At 35.6% G+C, this 19,441-nt stretch overlaps 1 protein-coding gene across 4 annotated transcripts in view; it reads left to right on the top strand.

Annotated features, from left to right (window-relative positions):
* Positions 1–19,441, top strand: part of METTL9 (methyltransferase 9, His-X-His N1(pi)-histidine) — a 54,531-nt gene that overhangs the window by 19,951 nt on the left and 15,139 nt on the right. For all 4 annotated transcript variants that reach the window (XM_078152893.1, XM_020965256.2, XM_020965255.2 and 1 more), the window contains exons 3-4: positions 1,782–1,991; positions 14,649–14,833. In XM_078152893.1, coding sequence (XP_078009019.1) covers positions 1,782–1,991; positions 14,649–14,833 — 395 coding nt within the window. The remainder of the gene's footprint in view (positions 1–1,781; positions 1,992–14,648; positions 14,834–19,441) is intronic.

Raw genomic sequence — 19,441 nt, forward strand, 5'->3', positions numbered from 1 at the left:
TGAACTAGGAAAAGGTATAGCCTGAAAACTGAGAAAGAAAAGTGTGCACGGGAAGAGTTGTTGGTCACATCCAAAGGCTAGCTCAAGAAGAATTAGGACTTTTAAAAAGCCCATTAGATTTAGATTAAGAGGTTAAAGCTGTAAAAGTATTTCTTAGATAAAATATCTTATTTATTTTAAAATCATATCCAGCTCTATCTAGTTTCTCTCGTGAGCTGTAGTCCATATTATCTTGCATTACCTAGATGTCTCATAGGTAATCTCAAATGAAATACCTGGCGTTGAGGAGAGGTAGTATAGTAGAATAGTGGAACCAACCCTGATTCTGTAGTCAGAAACCTGAGTTCAAATCCTGCCTTTAATATTTATCACCTATTTGACCTTAAGCAAGTCATTTAACCTTCCTGGACCACAGCTTCCTCATCTGTAAAATGAAGTAGATGATCTCTGAGATCCCATGAGGTTCTAAGAGCTCTGATACTATTTTCCAAAGAGAATTTATTATCTTTCCACCTAAATCTACCCTTCTTCTTGATTTCCTTATTTTTCTCAAGGTCATCAGATTTTTTTCCAGTCATCCACATTCTCACTTAAGAAGTTATCCTTTACCCTCAGTTTTGTCTACTTATATATCATCTCTCACACATGCCAGCCTCTCTCCTTTCACAGTGCTGCTTCCTTGGTCCTGGTCCAGGCCTTTCCTTTTCCAGGCCAGCGTTCACACAACTGCCAAATTGATGTTTCACAATTTGAGCCATGTCACTTGCTTTGCTCAGAAAGCTTCAATAACTGTTCCTGTGAGGATAAAATACCATGTGCAGTGTGGTACAGTGGAAGGAACACTTAATTTGGAATCAGAGGTTCTGATTTCAAATGCTGCTGCTGTCGTTTATTGCATGTATGACCTTGGCCAAGCCTCTCTGGACCTAAATATCTGTAAAGTGAGAAGTTTGCACAGGATATGGCCAGTGTCCCTTCCAGCACAAAATTCATGATCCTATGATCTTCTTGTTGGCATTTGAGGCCTTTAGAAATCTGTTTCCATGCTGCCTTTCCGTACTTATTTCACATTTATTCTAATGTGCTCTGTTTCATCCAAACTGGCCACTTGTTCTGTCTCCCATCTCCATGCCTCAGTCCAGACTGTCCCTTAATGGGATTGCTTTGCCTCTTTGAATCTTATTTTCATTTCAAGGCTCATCACTCTACAAAAGTTCTTTCCTGATTCCTTCATTTGTTGACACCCTCACCTGATCTACCCACGGAAATATATTTGTATATATTTTATATTTCCTTAATTGTGTACATTATTCCCCCCCACCCCCAACTCCCAGTAGAACTAACTTCCTGGAGGTCAGGGACTGCTGTTAATTTTAGTGTTTGTATATCCAGCACCTAGAACAGTGCCTAGTATGTAATTGATACTTAATAAATATTTGTTAGTTGTTTTTTCCTTTGATTCTCTTTAGCTTTTTATCTTAACTATATTCTGTTTATGCTATCCATTCTATCATTGATTTGAATTTTTATACATTTTAGACTCATTTTCTCTTACTCCTTCCACCTTTCCTTCTTTGTCTTTGAGATTCTGTTGCATGCACCTTAATCTATCTCTCATGTTTTCTATTTTATTCACTTTGGAATTTATTATTCTTTGTTAACATTTTCTTAAATTATAAATAAGTCCAAAAGGCTTCTAGAGATGGGTTAGTGGGTCCTATATTTGTTGTTTTTAAAATTTAATTTTCACAGAATCTTCCATTTTTATCTTTGTATTTCAGGTTGCTAGGAAGAGGCTCAATGTTTGTGTTTTCACCAGATCAGTTTCAAAGACTGCTTAAAATAAATCCAGACTGGAAAACACATAGACTCCTTGATCTAGGTGCTGGAGATGGAGAAGTCACTAAAATCATGAGCCCTCATTTTGAAGAAATCTATGCCACTGAGTTATCTGAAACTATGATATGGCAGCTTCAGAAAAAGAAATACAGGTATATATTTAAGAAGTGGTCTTGGGTATATGATGTGTTGGGTTTTTTTTAAGTACAAGAACTAGGAGTAATATTTTATGATCATTACTTTTTATCCGTCCTTATAAGTTATGTCGAAATGTAAATGTGGAATTTTTCTTAGTGTTTTTGCTTTCTCTTTTTAAATTAAGGAGGCAGAGTCATACAGTGGAAACAGCCTTGGTTCTGGCATCAGAGGACCTAGATCCAAATATCACCTCATGCTCACTGTGGGAATGACCTTAGGCAAGGGACTTAATTTCTTAGGCCTGAGATTCCCCATCTGTAAAATTGGGGAGTTTGACTAAGTTATTTCCAGTTCTGAATCTGTGATCCTGTGAAGCTTAATGTAGCTTTATAGTTAAGTACATCTACAATGTTAACATTAAAATGAAACATATAAAAACTTTAGATCACTAACTTTGAACACACAGATGCAAAAAAAAGAACAATCTGAAGGTGGAAGACTTCTCTTCTGTCCTTGACAGCATGTCTTAGAAAATCTTTTATTCTGAAAATCTAGTGTAGTCTACAGTGTTGCCTGACAAACAGGATTAGTGAAGAGACACCTATGAGGAATTCCTGCAAGTTTCAACTAAAAGTAAGTCATAAGGAGCAGAGTCAAGATGGCAGTGTGAGAAGAAGCAGTTAAACCTAGCTTGCCACGGTTTCTTCTCCACAGTGATCTAGAATATGTACCTGTCTGAATTTTTATTGGGAAATCTAAGAAAAAGTACAATGAATAATTTTCCAACCCAGGGCAGCTTATGGAGACAAGACAAAGAGGTTTGTAAGACATTGGGGATAGCATCTAGCCAGAAGCACATGCAGTGGTGGCAGCTTCAAGGAGCATTCCAGAGCCCAGGGACAGAAAGAGGGCTTAGGCAGGGTACCTTAGGGCTGAGGGCAGAAAGAGATCCCAAGGAAACGTTGAACTGACACTGGATGCAGGAATGGGTGCTAACTGGCAGGTCTGTTGCTCACCACCAGGTCGTGGATCCAGGGCAGAGCAGAGCTGTGGTAAGCAAGGGCTCTACTTGTGTATTGAGCATGGAACAAATTCTAGAAGCAAATAGTAGGAGAGTGATACCTAGTTCTAGCTTTAGCCCAGCATCTAAACCTGCAGTGGAATAACTAGGGCAAGAGTCCCAGACCAAAAGGGAGAAAGCAGTTCAGTCACTCCAAACCTATAGAGCTTTCTAGTGGTATAATAGTGAATAAATCCACTAGCAAATCTGCTGAAACTCAACTTTGCAAAAGCCAATAGACCCAAACCTTGATCAGGAACTTCCAGAGCTCATATCAGGACTGAAATGATCTTTGCCCTAGATCCCACCACATTGGAGACAGTGAAAACTACAGGCACCTAGACTGAGCCATGAAAGCCACAGAAGGATGTAAAAGGACAGAACCTTAGGCCTCCCCACTCCATGAAGTGTGTAGAGCCCAACACCAAAATAAAGTACAAGTCAAGAAGTAGGCTGGAAGAATGAATGAACAAACAAACAAAAAAAAGAGTTACTGTGATGACAGGGAAACTCAAGACACAAGCACAGAAGAAAATAGTGAGTTGTAAACATCCACAAACAAAGCCTCAAAGAAGAATACAGTTTCAATGAAAGTCCAATAAGAATTCATAGAAGAGTTAAAGTAAGAGTTTTTAAAAATAGCTAAAAAGAGATTTTAAAAACCAAACAAGAGCTATGGAATAGAGATATGCAAAGAGAATTGACAGCTTGGTAAAAGAAGTACAAAACCTTACTGCAGAAAATAACTCCTTAAAAATTAGAACTGACCAAATGGAAATTAATGATTCCAAGAGACATTAAGAAATAATAAAAATGAAGCCAAAAGCCTGAGGAGAAAATAGGAGAAAATGTGTAATAATCTCATAGGAAAAAAATTTTGAAAACAGATCAAAGAGAGATAATTTAAGGACCACTAGAATGCCCCCCAAAAAAACCATGAACAAAGATAGACTCTAAACATCATATTTCAAGAAATTCTAAAAGAAAATTATCTGGCTATCTTAGAACCAGAAAGCAAAGTAGAAATTGAAAAGATTAACCTGTCACTTCCTGAAAGAAACCCTCCTCTGAAAACTCTCAGGAATATTATAGCCAAAATTCAGACCTCCCAGGTTAAGGAGAAAGTACTGCATGTGGCTAGAAAGAAAGAAAGAATTCAAGTTTCAAGGAACCACAATCAGAATCACACAAGATTTATCAGTCACTACCATAAAGGAGCAGAGATGTGTGGAATATGGTATTTCAGAAAGCAAAGGATCTAGGCTTATGACCAAGAGTAACCTACCTGGCAAAATTGAGTATAATTCTACTGAAGGTGGGGGCAGGGGGAATGGATCTTTAATGAAATAAGACTTTTAAAGATTCCTAATGAAAGGACTAGAATTGACAAGAAGATTTGTTATACAGACACAGGAGTCGAGAAGCAAAAAGTTAATGGTGAGAAATCCTAAGGAACTAGACAGATTTGAACTGTTTATATTTTTAGATGGGGAGATGATATGTGCAACCCCTCAGAAATTTATCATCAGTAGGGGTCTTAGAGCCTAATTAGACAGTCTGGGTATGAGTCTGTTATGTTTGAATGATCTCAAAAGAAGAATGGAAGTGTGAGGTAAAGGAATGAATTAGGAGAGGAAGAATGGGGAGGAATTAAACAGGGTGCACAAGGAGGAGTTTATATAGAGGGGAGAAGAGTGGATGAGCTGGCAACTCTTGAAACTCACTCTCATTGAATTGGCTAAAGGAGGGAATACACATTCACAAATAGGTGGGTACAGAAATACATTTTACCCAACAGAAGAATAGGAGATAAATGGGTTAAGGGAAAGATGGGGAATAAAAAGGCAGCAGTAGTCAGAAGCAAACAGGCTCTTAAAGAGGGAACCGGGGGAAAAATAGAGAAGCAAAATCATGAGAGAATAGGATGGGGGAAATACTTAGCAATCATAACTGCAAATGTGAATGGAATGAACTCGCCCATAAAATGGAAGAAGATAGCAGAATGGATTAGGAACCAGAATTCAACAATATATTGCTTGTAAGAAACACAATTGAAACAGAACGATACACATAGAGTTAAAATAAAGAGGTGGCACAGAATCTGTTATGCTTCAGACAAAGTGAAAGCAGCAAAATTGAACCTAATTAAAAGGGATAAACAGAGAAAGTTTATTTTGCTAAAAGGCACCACAGTGAATTAATATCAATATCAAACATATGTACCAAATAGCATAATATCTAACTGTTTTTAAAATTTTGAGTTCTATATTCTTTACCTCCCCCTCTCCTTGAGAAAGCAAGCAATTTGATATCAATTATACATGTATGGTCATGCAGAACACTTTCATATCTACATTGCAAAAGAAAATGCAAACAAAAAAATGAAACAAATAAGTATGCTTCAGTCTACATTCAGACTCTCATCAGTTCTTTCATTCGAGGTAGATAGCATTGTTCATCATAAGTCCTTCAGAATTTTCTTGGATCATTGTATTGCTAAGGATAGCTAAGTCATTCACAGTTAATCATCATTACAATATTACTGTTATTTTGTACAGTATTCACCTAGTTCTGCTCATTTCCTTTTGTATCAGTTCATGTAAGTCTTGCCAGGTTTTTCTGAAAGCATCCTGCTCGTCATTACTTACAGCACAATAGTATTCCATTACAATCATATGCCACAACTTGTTCAGCCATTCTCCACTTGACAGGAATCCTCTCAATTTCAAATTCTTTGACTTAATATCTAAATTCTTAAAAGAAAAGTTAAGTGAGTTATAGGAGGAAATAGAGAATAAAAGCATAATAGTGGGGAACCTCAATTTACCCCTCTCAGACCTAAATAAATCTAACCATAAGATAAATAGGAAAGAAGTTAAGGGGGCAGCTAGGTGGCACAGTGGATAGAGCACCAGGCCTCGATTCAGGAGGACCTGAGTTTAAATCTGGCCTCAGACACATAACACGTACTAGCTGTGTGACCCTGGGCAAGTCACTTAACCCCATTGTCTAGCCAAAAAAAAAAAAAGAAGTTAAGGAGATAAATAAAATTTTAGAAAAGTTAGATATAATAGCACTCTGGAGAATGTTGAAAAGAAACAGAAAGGATTATACTTATTTCTTAGCTGCGCATGGCACCTTGGCAAAATTGACCATTTATTAGGGCATAAAAACCTCATAGACAAATGCAGAAAAGCAGAACTACTATGCCTCTTTTTTTTTTACTATAATGTAATAAAAATTACATTCAATAAAGAACCTTTGAAGCAAAGATTAAAAATTAATTGTGAAGTAAATAACTTAATCCTAAGAATAGATGAGTCGAAGAACAAATCAAAGAAATAACTAGTACTTTCATTATATCCCTTTCCCTTCCCTTCCACTTGTAGGTGATAAATTACCCAAACAAGTAGCATAAAGAAAAGAGAATCAAATTGACTCTCCTTTTCTTCCTTGTTTTTAAAGCTTTGTACATGACTTCATGCATTAATACAGATTTCAGTGGCAAATAAAAATAAAGTTAAATTAATAATTCAAATTTAACCAGAGATTAGTGTTTGCTAAGCCACAATATAAAAGACGTGTTAGTTTTTTGCAAACCCCAGCTGCACATGCAGAAATTCCTAGTCATTTAATCATGTCCAACCCTTTGTGACCACATTGTCTATGGTATTTTTCTTGTCAAAGATATTAGAATGCTTTGCCATTTCCTTTGCCAGTGGATTAAGGCAATCAGAGGCTAAGTGACTTGCCCAATGTCACACAGCTAGTAAATGTCTGAGGCTGGATTTTCATTCAGGTGTTCTTGACTACAAACCCAGCACTCTATCCACTGTGCCACCTAGTTGCCTCCTCGACAAATGGAGGATAAGTGACTTGTCTGAGATTACACAGCTGGTAAGTGTCTTGAGGCTAGATTTGAACTTAGGTCTTCCTGACTTGAGACCCAGTCCTCTATCCACTGAGCTGGTTAGCTGCCTCTAGAAATACTTGTACTCTTAGGTATAATCAAAACTTTTTTACCACCCTAAGAAATGTAACATTGATTGCTACTTCCTTTTTAAACTGAGACTTTCTATCTTGTCCGGGCTGGAAGTGCAGTGGTCACTCCCAGGTCTTAACCCACTGCTGGCTGGTACTGAAGCTTTGGCCTCTGTTTTAGACCTGGGCTGATTTGCCTCTTTTTAGGCAGGCTGGTGAGCCTTTCCCACACCCCATCACCCCCAAGCTTGGGGGCTCACTATACTGGTTCTAGATTTAGTGGAGATAGACAACCTATCTGCTTTATCCCCACTGTAACTCAGTTAAGCTCAAGCATTCTACTGGGCTCTGACTTAGCTTCCTCTTGCTATTTTTTCAGTAAACTAGTATAAAATGAAAACAATATCTCAAAATTAAGATGAATTTTCTAGCTTTTTATATAACATTTTTTCAACTCATAACAAGAAAGCATTCTTTCTATATTTTTAGTCTCTAGTATTCTTGATTTTTTCTCCACTCAAAAAAAAATTTGTTAGGGAAAAATTTTCATTTTACAGTGTAAATTTTCTAATTCTTTGAAGGTATTAGATCATCATTTTACATCCAAATCTGGGACCTAAATAAATTGTTTTTTTCTTTTTCTAATAAGAGCTTGGATGGCATTTTATAAAGTAGAACAACAACTAGAAAATAGCAAAGTCATCATTTTGAATCGCAATGAAACTAGATTAGCTTCTTCATAAAGGCTAAAATCATAATCTTTCTGATATTTGAGGAAGGAGGATGAGGTTTTGTGGGAGTAAAACAGACTGACCAGGTAAATAAGGATGTGCCAGGAAACCCTTATATAGAGATTAAGCTGCTTTGATTTAAAAAATATATATTTAATTTATTTTTAGTTTTCAACAGTCACTTCTATAATAAGCTTTTGAGTTTTAAATTTTCTCCACCTCTCTCCCCAAGATGGCATGCAATCTGATATAGGCTCTACATATACATTCCTATGAAACATGTTTTCACATTAGTCATGTTGTAAAGAAGAATTAGAACCAATAGGAGGAACCACAAGAAAGAAGAAACAAAACAAAGCAAGAAAGAGCAAATAGTATGCTTCGATCTGCATTCCAACTCCATAGTTCTTTCTCTGGATGTAGATAGCATTTTCCATCATGAGACTTTTGGAGATACTTAGATACTTGCATTCCTGAGAAAAGCTAAGTCTGTCAAAGTCATTGCACAAACGTGGCTGTTACTGTGTATAGTGTTCTGGTTCTGCTCACTTCACTCAACATCCGTCCAAACAAGTCTTTCCAGGTTTTTCTGAAGTCTGCCTGCTCATCATTTTTTTCCTTTTTAAAAAATTTTTAATTAATTTATTTTGAGTTTTCAGTAGTCACTTCCATAAGCTTTTGAGTTTTAAATTTTCTCCCCCTCTCTTCCCATCTGTCTCCCCAAGACGGTGTGCAATCTGATATAGGCTATACATATATATTCCTATTAAATATTTTCACATTAGTGATGTAAATAAGAATTAGAACCAATAGGAGGAACCACCAGAAAGAGGAAACAAAACACAGCAGAAGAAAAAAATAGCAAATAATGTGCTTCAATCTGCATTCAGACTCTATAGTTCTTTCTTTTTGAATGTGAATAGCATTTTCCATCATGAGACCTTTGGGAGACGTCTTAGATCCTTGTATTGCTGCTGCTCATCATTTCTTATGGCACAATAGTATTCCATTACATTCATATATCACAACTTATTCAGCGCTTCACCAATTGATGGTCATCACCTCAATTTCCAATTCTTTGCCACCACAGAAAGAGCTGTGATAAATATTTTTGTACATGTGAGTCCTTTTCCTGTTTGTATCATTTCTTTGGGATATAGTCCTAGAAGTGCTATTGCTGGGTCAAAGGGTATGCACATTTTTATAGGCCTTTGGGCATAGTTCCAAATTGCTCTCCAGAATGGTTGGATCATTTCACAACTCCACCAACAATGCATTAGTGTTCCAGTTTTCCCACATCTTCTCCAACATTTATCATTTTCTTCTTTTGTCATCTTGGGCAATCTGATAAGTGTGATGTGGTACCTCGGAATTATTTTGATTTACATTTCTCTAATCAATAATGATTTAGAGCATTTTTTCATATGACCATAGATGGCTTTAATTTCTTCATCTGAGAACTGCCGGTTCATATTCTTTGACCATTTATCAATTGGGAAATGACTTGTATTCTTATAAATTTGACTTAGTTCTCCATCAGAGACACTGGTTGTAAAAATTCTTTCCCAGTTTTCTGCTTCCCTCCTAATCTTGATTGCGTTGGCTTTGTTCGTGCAAAAACTTTTCTATTTAGTGTAATCAAAATTATCCATTTTGCATTTCATAATGTTCTCTATCTCGTTTGTTCATAAATTCTTCTGTTCTCCATAAATCTGACAGGTAAACTATTCCTTGCTCTCCCATTTTGCTTGTAGTAATCAGCCTTTATATCTAAATCTAAACCATTTTGACTTTATTTTGGTATATGGTATAAGATGTTGATCTATGCCTTGTTTCTGCCATACTATTTTCCAGTTCTCCCAACAGTTTTTGTCAAATAGTGAGTTCTTATCTCAGAAGCTGGGGTTTTTGGGTTTATCAAACAGTAGATTGCTATAGTCATTGACTACTGGGTCTTGCATGCCTAACCTATTCCACTGATCCCTCACTCTATTTCTTAGCCAGTACCAAGTAGTTTTGGTGATTGCTGCTTTATAATACAATTTAAGATCTGGAATAGCTAAGCCACCTTTCCTAGCATTTCTTTTCATTAGTTCCCTTGATATTCTGAACCTTTTGTTCTTCCAAATGAATCTTGTTATTATTTCTGGCTCTATAAAATAATTTAAAAACATTTCTAATAAAAAGTAATGATTTCAAATGAATTTGATTTCTTATTATTGGTTTTGCTGTATTAGGTTTTTGGGAAATTTTAATGTTTAACTAAAAAGGTTATCAAGGAGACTTAAATGCCCTTAATTATCATTTTATTTAAAATTTTAAAATCTCATTGCAAACTTTAAGGGAGCTTTTCAAGAAATTACAAGACAGCAAGTATATATATATATTTTTAAAATAAAGAATTTGTAGGACTTAATTGTTGAAGGGGGAGGGGGAGATGGAATGGTTAATCATCACAAATGTGAAATATAAATATATTAAAAACTTAACTGTGTTGTTAAAAATAGTGTGTTCTCTTCCTCTAGCATGTTTATCATCCTAGTTATGCTTTATTCAAGTTGATACTGGAATTAGTTTATATTATTTTGAGTATTACCCATCTGGGCAGTGATGACAAGTATTCTGTATTCTAGCATGTTGTGCCAGAAAAGTTGTGACTGCCAGGAGTTAATATTACCTGAAAAGTAGATTGTTTCATATGCTGACAGCAGACAATGTACATCTTCAGGAGAAATGGGGGAATTATTGGGGTGGGATGTCATTTTAGACATATGATTTCATCCGTGTACATAACTGCTTGTGTGGGAGCCATTCTAATGCCTATTAGCAACTTTACAAAGCAGCTAAAATAATTTTAATCCTACTAACTTAAATCCCACTAATACAGATTAGCAACTAAAATAATTTTAATCTAATAAGCATATATTGGATTGGTGTCATTTTAAACTAAAAAAGTTAAGTGGTTAAGTGGAATCAGTTTCTAAGATGAATAGTCTTCTTTCTCCCTCCCCCCCAATAACAAAAGGATTATTTAGACTTCAGATATAGAGCTTCAGCCATTTTCACACACCGTGACAAACATTTATTTAAAGAGTGCTTGCCCTGTTTCCCTATATGCAGAGATGTGGTTTAATGGTCTGAATAACAAGACTGGCTTCTGGGTTGTAATTTCCATTCTGCCTCTATTTTCAGGATGACCTTGGACAGGTCACTTTTCCAGTTTCCTGAAAAGAGAAGAGCTAATATGCTTAGACTGCTGGATTTTTTTGTTTGTTTGTTTGTTTTTGGCATGGAGAGAAGGTTGAAGTTTAATACATTTGATTCTACCAGTGGGATTTACCTAACAGATAAAAATCTTAACACAGGTTACAGTTATTGGGCTTATATGAGTATAGGTCTTACCTCATTTCACTAGAAATCTAATTTTTATGATGTGGACATTTTATTTTTCAAAAATAGCCTTGAAGTTCTCTATTTGCAAATGCATTCTTAGATAAAATTTAAAAGACTGTTTTAATTGTCAGATGCTATATTGCACATAAACCTAAAATTTTGTTTTACCAAAAATATTAATTCTTTGTTTACATTTTGAAATGTAATCAAGTCCTTTTGGCCAGGCAAGTAATAAATTATTAGTCCTAGTTTTTTTTTCACTTTTATTTTAAATAGGAACTTGATGAAACCAATAAAAATAGTCTTTAAGCACTACTGATGAGAGAAATATGAATTAAAACAATACTCAGGTACTACCTCACACCTATTAGACTGTTAGAAGGGATGTGGGAAAATTAAGGCACTGTTGGTAGAGTTGTGAACAGATTCAACCATTATGTAGAGCAATTTTAAACTCTGCCCAAATCTTTATAACACGTCTTTTCTGGTGGCAAAGAATTGGAAATTGAGAGGATGCCCATCAATTGGGGAATGGCTGGACAATTTGTGGTATATGGTTGTAGTGAAATACTATTGTGATACAAGAAGTGATGAGCTGGTTGCTCTCAGAAAAACCTGGAGCGATTTACCTGGAACTGACAGAGAGTGAAGTGAGTAGAACCAGGAGAACATTTACACAATAACAGCAACACTGTAAGATGATCAACTGTGAATGATTTAGCCATTCTAAGTAATGCAATGATCCAAGACATCTCTGAAGGACTTAAGATGAAAAATGCTATGCATCCCCAGAGAAAGAACTAGTGGAATCTGAACACAGATCAAAGCATGCTTTTTTTCTTTCTTTATATTTCTGGGGTTTTTATTTTGATCTGTGTTTTCTTTTACAACCTGACTAATATGGAAATGTTTTGCATGATTACACATTTATAACCTATATGAAATTGCTTGTGTTCTCAATGAGGGGAATGGGGTGGAAGAGAGAAAATTTGGAACTCAGTTTTAAAAATGAATGTTGAAAATTATTTTTACATGTAATTGGGGGAAAATAAAATATTAAATTAAAATTTTAAAAATAATCTTTAAAATTGATTTGGCTGTGCAGCAGTTTGACAGTGCCTAAATTTAATCCAATTATGACAAATGTAACATCTATCTATATGTGACAAAATTACCCTTAATTCTTAGCTGATACCATTTATTTCAGGCAAATTTGAAACAAATCTTAGCACAACTACATAATCAGTATAATCCTTGGAAATTGGATTTTTTATATTGTAGGATTTGGATGTTAGATCTGAAAGGGACTTTAGAGGTCATTCATGTTTGATCCCCTAATTTTACAGATGAGGAAACTAAGACCCTGGTAGGAAAATGACTTAGTAAATGTTTGAAAGACTAAACAAATGATTTTTTTTAATCTAAAAAATGACCTTTTTATTGCTTTGAATTTTAAAAACACTAACTTTTCTCCTTATAAAAATAAATGGGAAAAGAGTGGTGCAAGTGAAATTGGGAATATACACTATATGAAGCTTCTTTTTAAAAAAATAGTATTTTATTTTTTTCCCCCAGTTACATGTCAAGACAATTTTTAGCATTCATTTTTTTAAGATTTTTTAGTTCCAAATTTTTTCCCTCCTCTCTTCCTAAAGTGTAAAACATTTCCATATTAGTCACAGTTGTGAAAGAAGAAGGAAATCAAGAGGAAAAAAAAGCACAAAAAAGAAGTGAAAGAAAGTATGCTTTGATCTGCTTTCTGAGTGCATTAATTCTTTTTCTGGATGTGGATGGCATTTTCCTTTGTGAATCCTTTTTATTTGTCTTGGCTAATTTTGTTGCTTGGAAGAGCTGAGTCATTCATAGTTAATCATGACATAATGTTGCTGATACTGTTTACAGTGTTTTGCTGGTTCTGCTCATTTCATTTTGTATCAGTTCATACAGGTCTTTCCAGGTCTTTCTGAAATCTTCCTGTTGATCATTTCTTATTGCACAATAGTATTCCATTACATTCACATAACCACAGCTTATTTAGCCATTCTGTAATTGATGGGCAATCCCTCAATTTCCAATATTTTGCCACCATGAAAAGGGCTGCTGTAAATATTTTTGCACATTTAAGTCCTTTTTCCTTTTTTATGGTCTCTTTGGGATACAGACCTAGTAGTGATATTGCTGGATCAAAGGGTATACACGATTTGGTTGCCCTTTGGGCACAGTTCCAAATTGCTCTCCCTAATGGTTGGACCAGTTCACAATTTCACCAACAGTGTATTAGTGTTGCAGTTTTTCCACATCCTGTCCAACATTTATCATTTTCATTTTCTATTATATTATTTGATAGGTGTGAGGTAGCTTCATTTTTTTTAAAGGTTATTTCAAATTTTATAACTGTAGTTCTGCCCTAGTCATCTATGTCCCTTCTAAACTTCTGTGTTCCTCTGTGTATTTTTAAAAAATTATTTAAATGAATTTTCAAAATCTAGGTGGAAAATAAGACATGAATTAATGATTTAATTTGTTTTTCATTTTTTTCCTTTCCTGAAAATATTACAAAATATCAGTGATTAAAGATACTTATAAGAAATAAATCTGGTATCTGTTCAGTATCTGAAAGACATGTATCTGCAGATGCTTTTTCAAATATCTATCCTTAGCTGTTTCACTCATGATGTGTCTCATGTACCATTGTCACAAATACAATGAAACAAGAATAAGTAATCTTATGGAATAACCTGAACAGTATTAATAACTAAGAACCGTTATTATAAAAATCCTTTTTGTTGTTAGAAATATGTTATCAAACATTGGAAATATGTTTAACTTTATTTATTGAAGTATGAGAGTGTATTAATCCTGCCCTTCACTCAACAGTCACAAGATGCCCTACACTTTGTCTTTCTCTATGATGACTTTTAAATGTATATGAAATAGCATATCTCTCTCCAGGGAGCAAAGATTTGCTTAACGGGTTGTGAACAATAAATGGAAATCATAGTTTCTCATCTATATTGCCGTTGTTTAGTATAGAGAGGGCCTTGGAAACAGGACACATGAATACATGATGTCTTTTATTATTTAATCCTAATAAATGTTTTTATAAACAGGTCTCATTGCTTTAAGTACAGTATGTAAGTGATGTTCAAAATTGTGTGATGCACTAGTTTCATAACCATTTTATGATATTCTATTCTCATTTATTACACATGTAATGATTACAAACATTATTTATGCGTTAGGCTTTTAGTTACTTTGCATATCTTGATATAGTCCTTAATTTCTTCTGTTGCTAGAAATCAATAAAATTGTGTAGTAAACCCTGTAATACCTGTTACCCTTGGCATATTGATCTCATTACTGTAAAAAGCAGTTATAAACAAATGTTTTGGACCTGCTTTGTTTTAAAAGACAAAAATAAAATTATATTAAAATGGGATTTTAGCTATTTAAAATATTTATTTAGTGAGTTTGTGTTGAGTTTATTATTTCTACTTTTTTCCCAGAGTGCTTGGCATAAATGAATGGCAGAACACAGGATTCCAGTATGATGTCATCAGCTGTTTGAATCTGCTTGATCGTTGTGATCAGCCACTGACTTTATTAAAAGATATTAGAAGTGTACTGGAGCCAACTAGGGGCAGGGTCATCCTTGCATTGGTTCTGCCTTTTCATCCATATGTGGAAAATGGTAAGTATGTTCTGACTGAAGTTCTGGGAAATCTTGAGATTTTAACTCTTGATGTTCTATTTTCAATAAGCATTGAGCGTTGTGTTGTTTGAGTGGCTGTTCATTTGTTCTTTATTTTATTTCTATTGATATTTTTGTTTTTATATTACCTTGATTTTTCAGTATATCCCTTCTCCCTCTCCTACTCCAAAAATTATCCCTTGAAGGAATGCTTGAAAAGGAAAGGAAGGGTTGAGCACCATTAGCTAACCATGTTATACTATTAACCATGTCTGATAGTATAGCTAAAAATCCACATTGATTTCCCTACCTCCGCAAAGGCGGCAGGGAGGTGAGTAGCCAGTGATTTAAGATATTTTTTATTGACCCATAGGTTGTTGTAAAAGCTTTGTCTAACATAAACTTGGTTAATATTTATTTTATTAGGGATTTTACTACAATCTGAGTGGACCAATGCAATGGCCACACTTAATCTTAGAATTGTGTGGTTATACATATATTTTCTATCTGATGTTCAGATCGTGTTAGAGGTCGTATAGTTCAACTCATTTCTCTATATATTCATGAGTCTCTGCTACAGTTTCCTTAACATGTGAACATCCAGCTTTTGCCTAAATACTTCCACTTGTGGGAAACCTCTGCTATTTTGGGTTACTCTTATTGTTATAAGTATACAAATAAGCTGCTGGTCTAACTACTTAATTTTTAGGGGCCTAGAGTTACATAGAGGATTTTTGAGATTTAAATTGTCACTTGTAAATGATTCCTGTCTAGTTAGTGATTGCCCTATCTGTTGTTTTGTGATGTACATTTCTTGGCATAGACTCTAAAAGATTAATTTCTTTATCTTATTTTTCTCTGTGAAGACCATTAGTATTCTGACATGTATCATTTATTTCTATGACATACTGTTTTAATTACATAACTGTGTTCTTTAGAAGCATTAATATTTCTACTCTCAGGATAAAGAATATAGCAAAAAGGGTAGTTCAATTTGATATCACTCAATGATAGATGTGATCTCTAGTTTCAACTTGATTACTCCCCAGTCAGATTTCCACCTATATGTCATTTGCATTTCAGTGCCTGTTAGAGGAAGTAAAGATTCTAAATGAAGTGTTTCAACAGTCATTTCCTTAATATACTGCCTTGGGCAGCCTTGGCTTCAAAACCTTTAACAACTTATAAACACTTTCTCCAACTCTAATAGTATTTATCAGTGTCATACTAATAATATAACTAGGGAAAATGTGTGGCCTTAAGACCAACAACAGTGCCCAGTTGCAGATTTTGAATTGCATGTGACTTTTTAATTACTTAATTGACTCTTCCCTGCTGAGCTGCTTTATAAAATTTTTATTTTCCAGTCTAAGTCCCTCCAGTTTTCGTGGTTGATAACATTTGTGAAATGCTTTTAAATTTTCCTGAGAGGGAAATAGGGACATCTTTGGTAGGAGCTGAGAGGACTAGGTATAAGGAAGGAGCCACCAAGTCCACATCTTATGTCTGCCCTCTGTTTTCACATTCTTGTTAGTAATAGACTAGTAGTTTATTATCTTGAAGAAAAAACTGTAGAAAGTCTAGGTGACGCTGGTATTTAACGTACCACAGGGGAATGTGGTCTAGCATGTATTCTCATTGAGAGTACATTTATTTGCCCTTATTTTAATTTTAATACTTGATAGAATTAGACTACAGTTCCTTTTCTCTGTGTTTGTACTCGCTAGTAGTGCTCCTAGGGGTCTTTAAGTTTTCCTGTGTCCCATTGAGTGGTCATATGATAGAACTTTAATGCTACTTCCTAGCATACCAGGGGATGGAAGAACCTGGAGAGAAGAGGTATATATCTAAACATGGGTCTCACTTCCTCATGCTGCCTACCCTAAACCTTCTGGAGGAAGTAGAATTGGACAAGAAGGCAATCTGTCCTATCCGTGGAAAACAAGCTCTTTGTTATGGACTCACAGGGTGATGTTGCATGTTGAGTGTAAGGAATCTGGTATATGATATGTTGTAAACCTGAAACTAGAACCTTTGTTGGGGTGGTTGACCTCTGGTGACCCATAAATCTTGCAAACTGCTGTTGCCCTCTTTTTATTGTCACTTCCTTCCCCTAAATTACTAGTTAGATCCTCCTTATTTCTTCATGAAACTTTCAGAGGCCATTGAGGTGCAAAGTGATGTTTATGCATGAACCCTAGACTGCTTTTTGGATATCTTAGTGAAGAAGAGTAATTTTGGTTCAATTCTGTTTATTTTAACAAAAAGCAGTTATAGATGAGATGATGGGTTGTTTTTGATATTAAAATTAGGCCTTCATGGCCTATGAAATTAGACAGTTATCTACAGGAATCCTTTCCCAGCCCCTTTTAATTCTACTGCCTTCCCTTTAAACTTAAAAAAAATTTTCCTTTTTATCCTGTATATAGCTTGTTTCTAAATATTTGTTGGCTTATTGTCTCTCTTCCGTTAGGTTATGATTTCCATGGGAGCAGGGACTATCTTTTGCCTTTTTTTTTTTTGGTATCCCCAGCACTTAGCATAGTACCTGGCACATAGTAGGTGCTTAATACATGGTTATGGACCGATTTAGTCACTGAAAACATTGAAGTTTAAAATCCAGGTGGGTTGTTGGATCAAATGGTGAATCTTGACTAAGTATTACTAAAACTAACAAAAAATGTCTTGTTTTGAGTTTCTTGGTTCTATTTTCAGATATTTTCTTTAAATAATTCTTTTACTCAGTAAGAAAAAGAAAAATAGGTGAAATGGAAAAATGATGTGAGCATCAAATTAGTCTAATGGGATCAATACTTTCTGTAATTTCCTTAATCACTTTGCTTTCATTTGCTGTCTTAATCATATTTATTTGCCAGTTCTGTCTGAATTACTTGTCAGTGTCTTTAAATGTATTTGAAACAACAACAACAACAAAAAGATTTATGAGAGTCCCATTCGTTAAGCATTTGAACTTGGTGGTTCAAAATCTGATCATTTTTCATCAGATTTTTTTGAGTGCAGGTTAGAGAAACTCTCGTTTAATGGTAGAAATAGTAACTAGGATCAGAATTTTAGCAGTATAAGGGTCCTTAGAGGCCAGTTAGTCATTTAACAGATTAGGAAGCAGAGATGAAATGACTTGCTCAGAGTCACGTGGAAGAGCCATCTGGAACCCAAGGGTCAGTGCTCTTTTCCTTATCTGAAAGTTTCTTGAGGGCAAGGACTATTTGATTTTTGTCTTTGTATCCTCATTATCTGGCACAGTGCATGGCATACAGCAGGCATAAATGCATGTTAATTGATGATACTTTTCCTCTCATGTTTCCTGAGAGAACCCTGACATTTTGAATATTTGAATGCTATTAAGTGCTCTACATATTACAGCAACTAGGACATTCTCTGTCCCTTGTGTTTCCCCACTCATTTCCAGTGTTGTTTCTATTTTATGTTATGGGTACTAATTGATAAAGTAGTGAGATTCACATATAGACAACAGCACAATTTATCTAATGAAAAGGTTCCTGGTTATGTGAATTCCAGATGAATTAATTTCAAAATAGATTCATCAGGACAAAATTTCAGCCCTACCCTAGGACTTCTAGAAAGAGGAAAATGTTTACAGGCGATTTCCAGCTTGACCTTTACACATGAATGGCAACAGGTACTCCTTTCCCTTTCCTCTTAACTGCCACTGGCTTCCTGGCATTCCTTGTTCCCCAAAGACCTATCTCTGTGTCCTTCCCCCTCCCCTCCCTCATACCCTTGCTACCCCACAGCTAGTGCAGGAGAAAAGGGAGTACATGGAGGAACATGAGAGAGGAGAAGAGGGTAAAGTGGATTTTGCCATGGTTGCAGAAACTCTGCTACTGTTTCTTCCATTCTCCTTTCCCCCTTCTCCAGCTTGGTCTCATCAGGAGTAAGCAGTATGGAAGGAGAATGGAAGGCGGGGAAGGTCATTTCCTCCCTCACACATAGACCCTGCTTAACCTTATCACAGGTGGTTTGGAGCTAGGGGAGGGGAGGGAGGAAAGACCCCAGAGGGTAAAGGAAAAGGGAGTTTTCACTTGCTTTACCAGGACTTCAGGTCTCTGGCATCTCAAGTTGGAAACTGAATAGAAACATGTATGGTGGCTGGGGTCTACAGTACTATTTGTAATATATTTCAGGTATGTTAAAAGATAAGCAGGGCTTCCATTGCTGGCCTGGAAACCTAATCAATCAAATAATCAGTGGGCATTTATTAAGTAGCTCCTATATGCCAGGCATTGTGCAGGGTTGCTGGGAATAGAGAGACAAAGATGAAATAGTCCCTGCCCTCAAGGAATTTACATTACCTCAGGGGAGATATTATAGACAAATATAAATATATACAAAACTAAATTGAAAGTGATTTTTATGAGGGAGGGGAAGGGGATCAGGAAAGACTTTATATATACAAGGTGGTGCTTCAGCTGAGTCTTGAGGGAAAATAAGGGGTGAAGCTGAGCAGGGCATGCATTCCAGGCAAGGGACAGAGTAAGGTGGTGAGGAGACAGGAAATAAGAGCATCCCTTATGAGGAACAGAGAAAACCTGCTTGGCCACACTGAAGAGTGCAGGAGAGAGAATG

The sequence above is a fragment of the Phascolarctos cinereus genome, unplaced genomic scaffold (genome assembly GCF_003287225.1).
Source record: "Phascolarctos cinereus isolate Bilbo 61053 unplaced genomic scaffold, phaCin_HiC Scaffold_4;HRSCAF=312, whole genome shotgun sequence".
Taxonomy (NCBI): Eukaryota; Metazoa; Chordata; class Mammalia; order Diprotodontia; family Phascolarctidae; genus Phascolarctos; species Phascolarctos cinereus.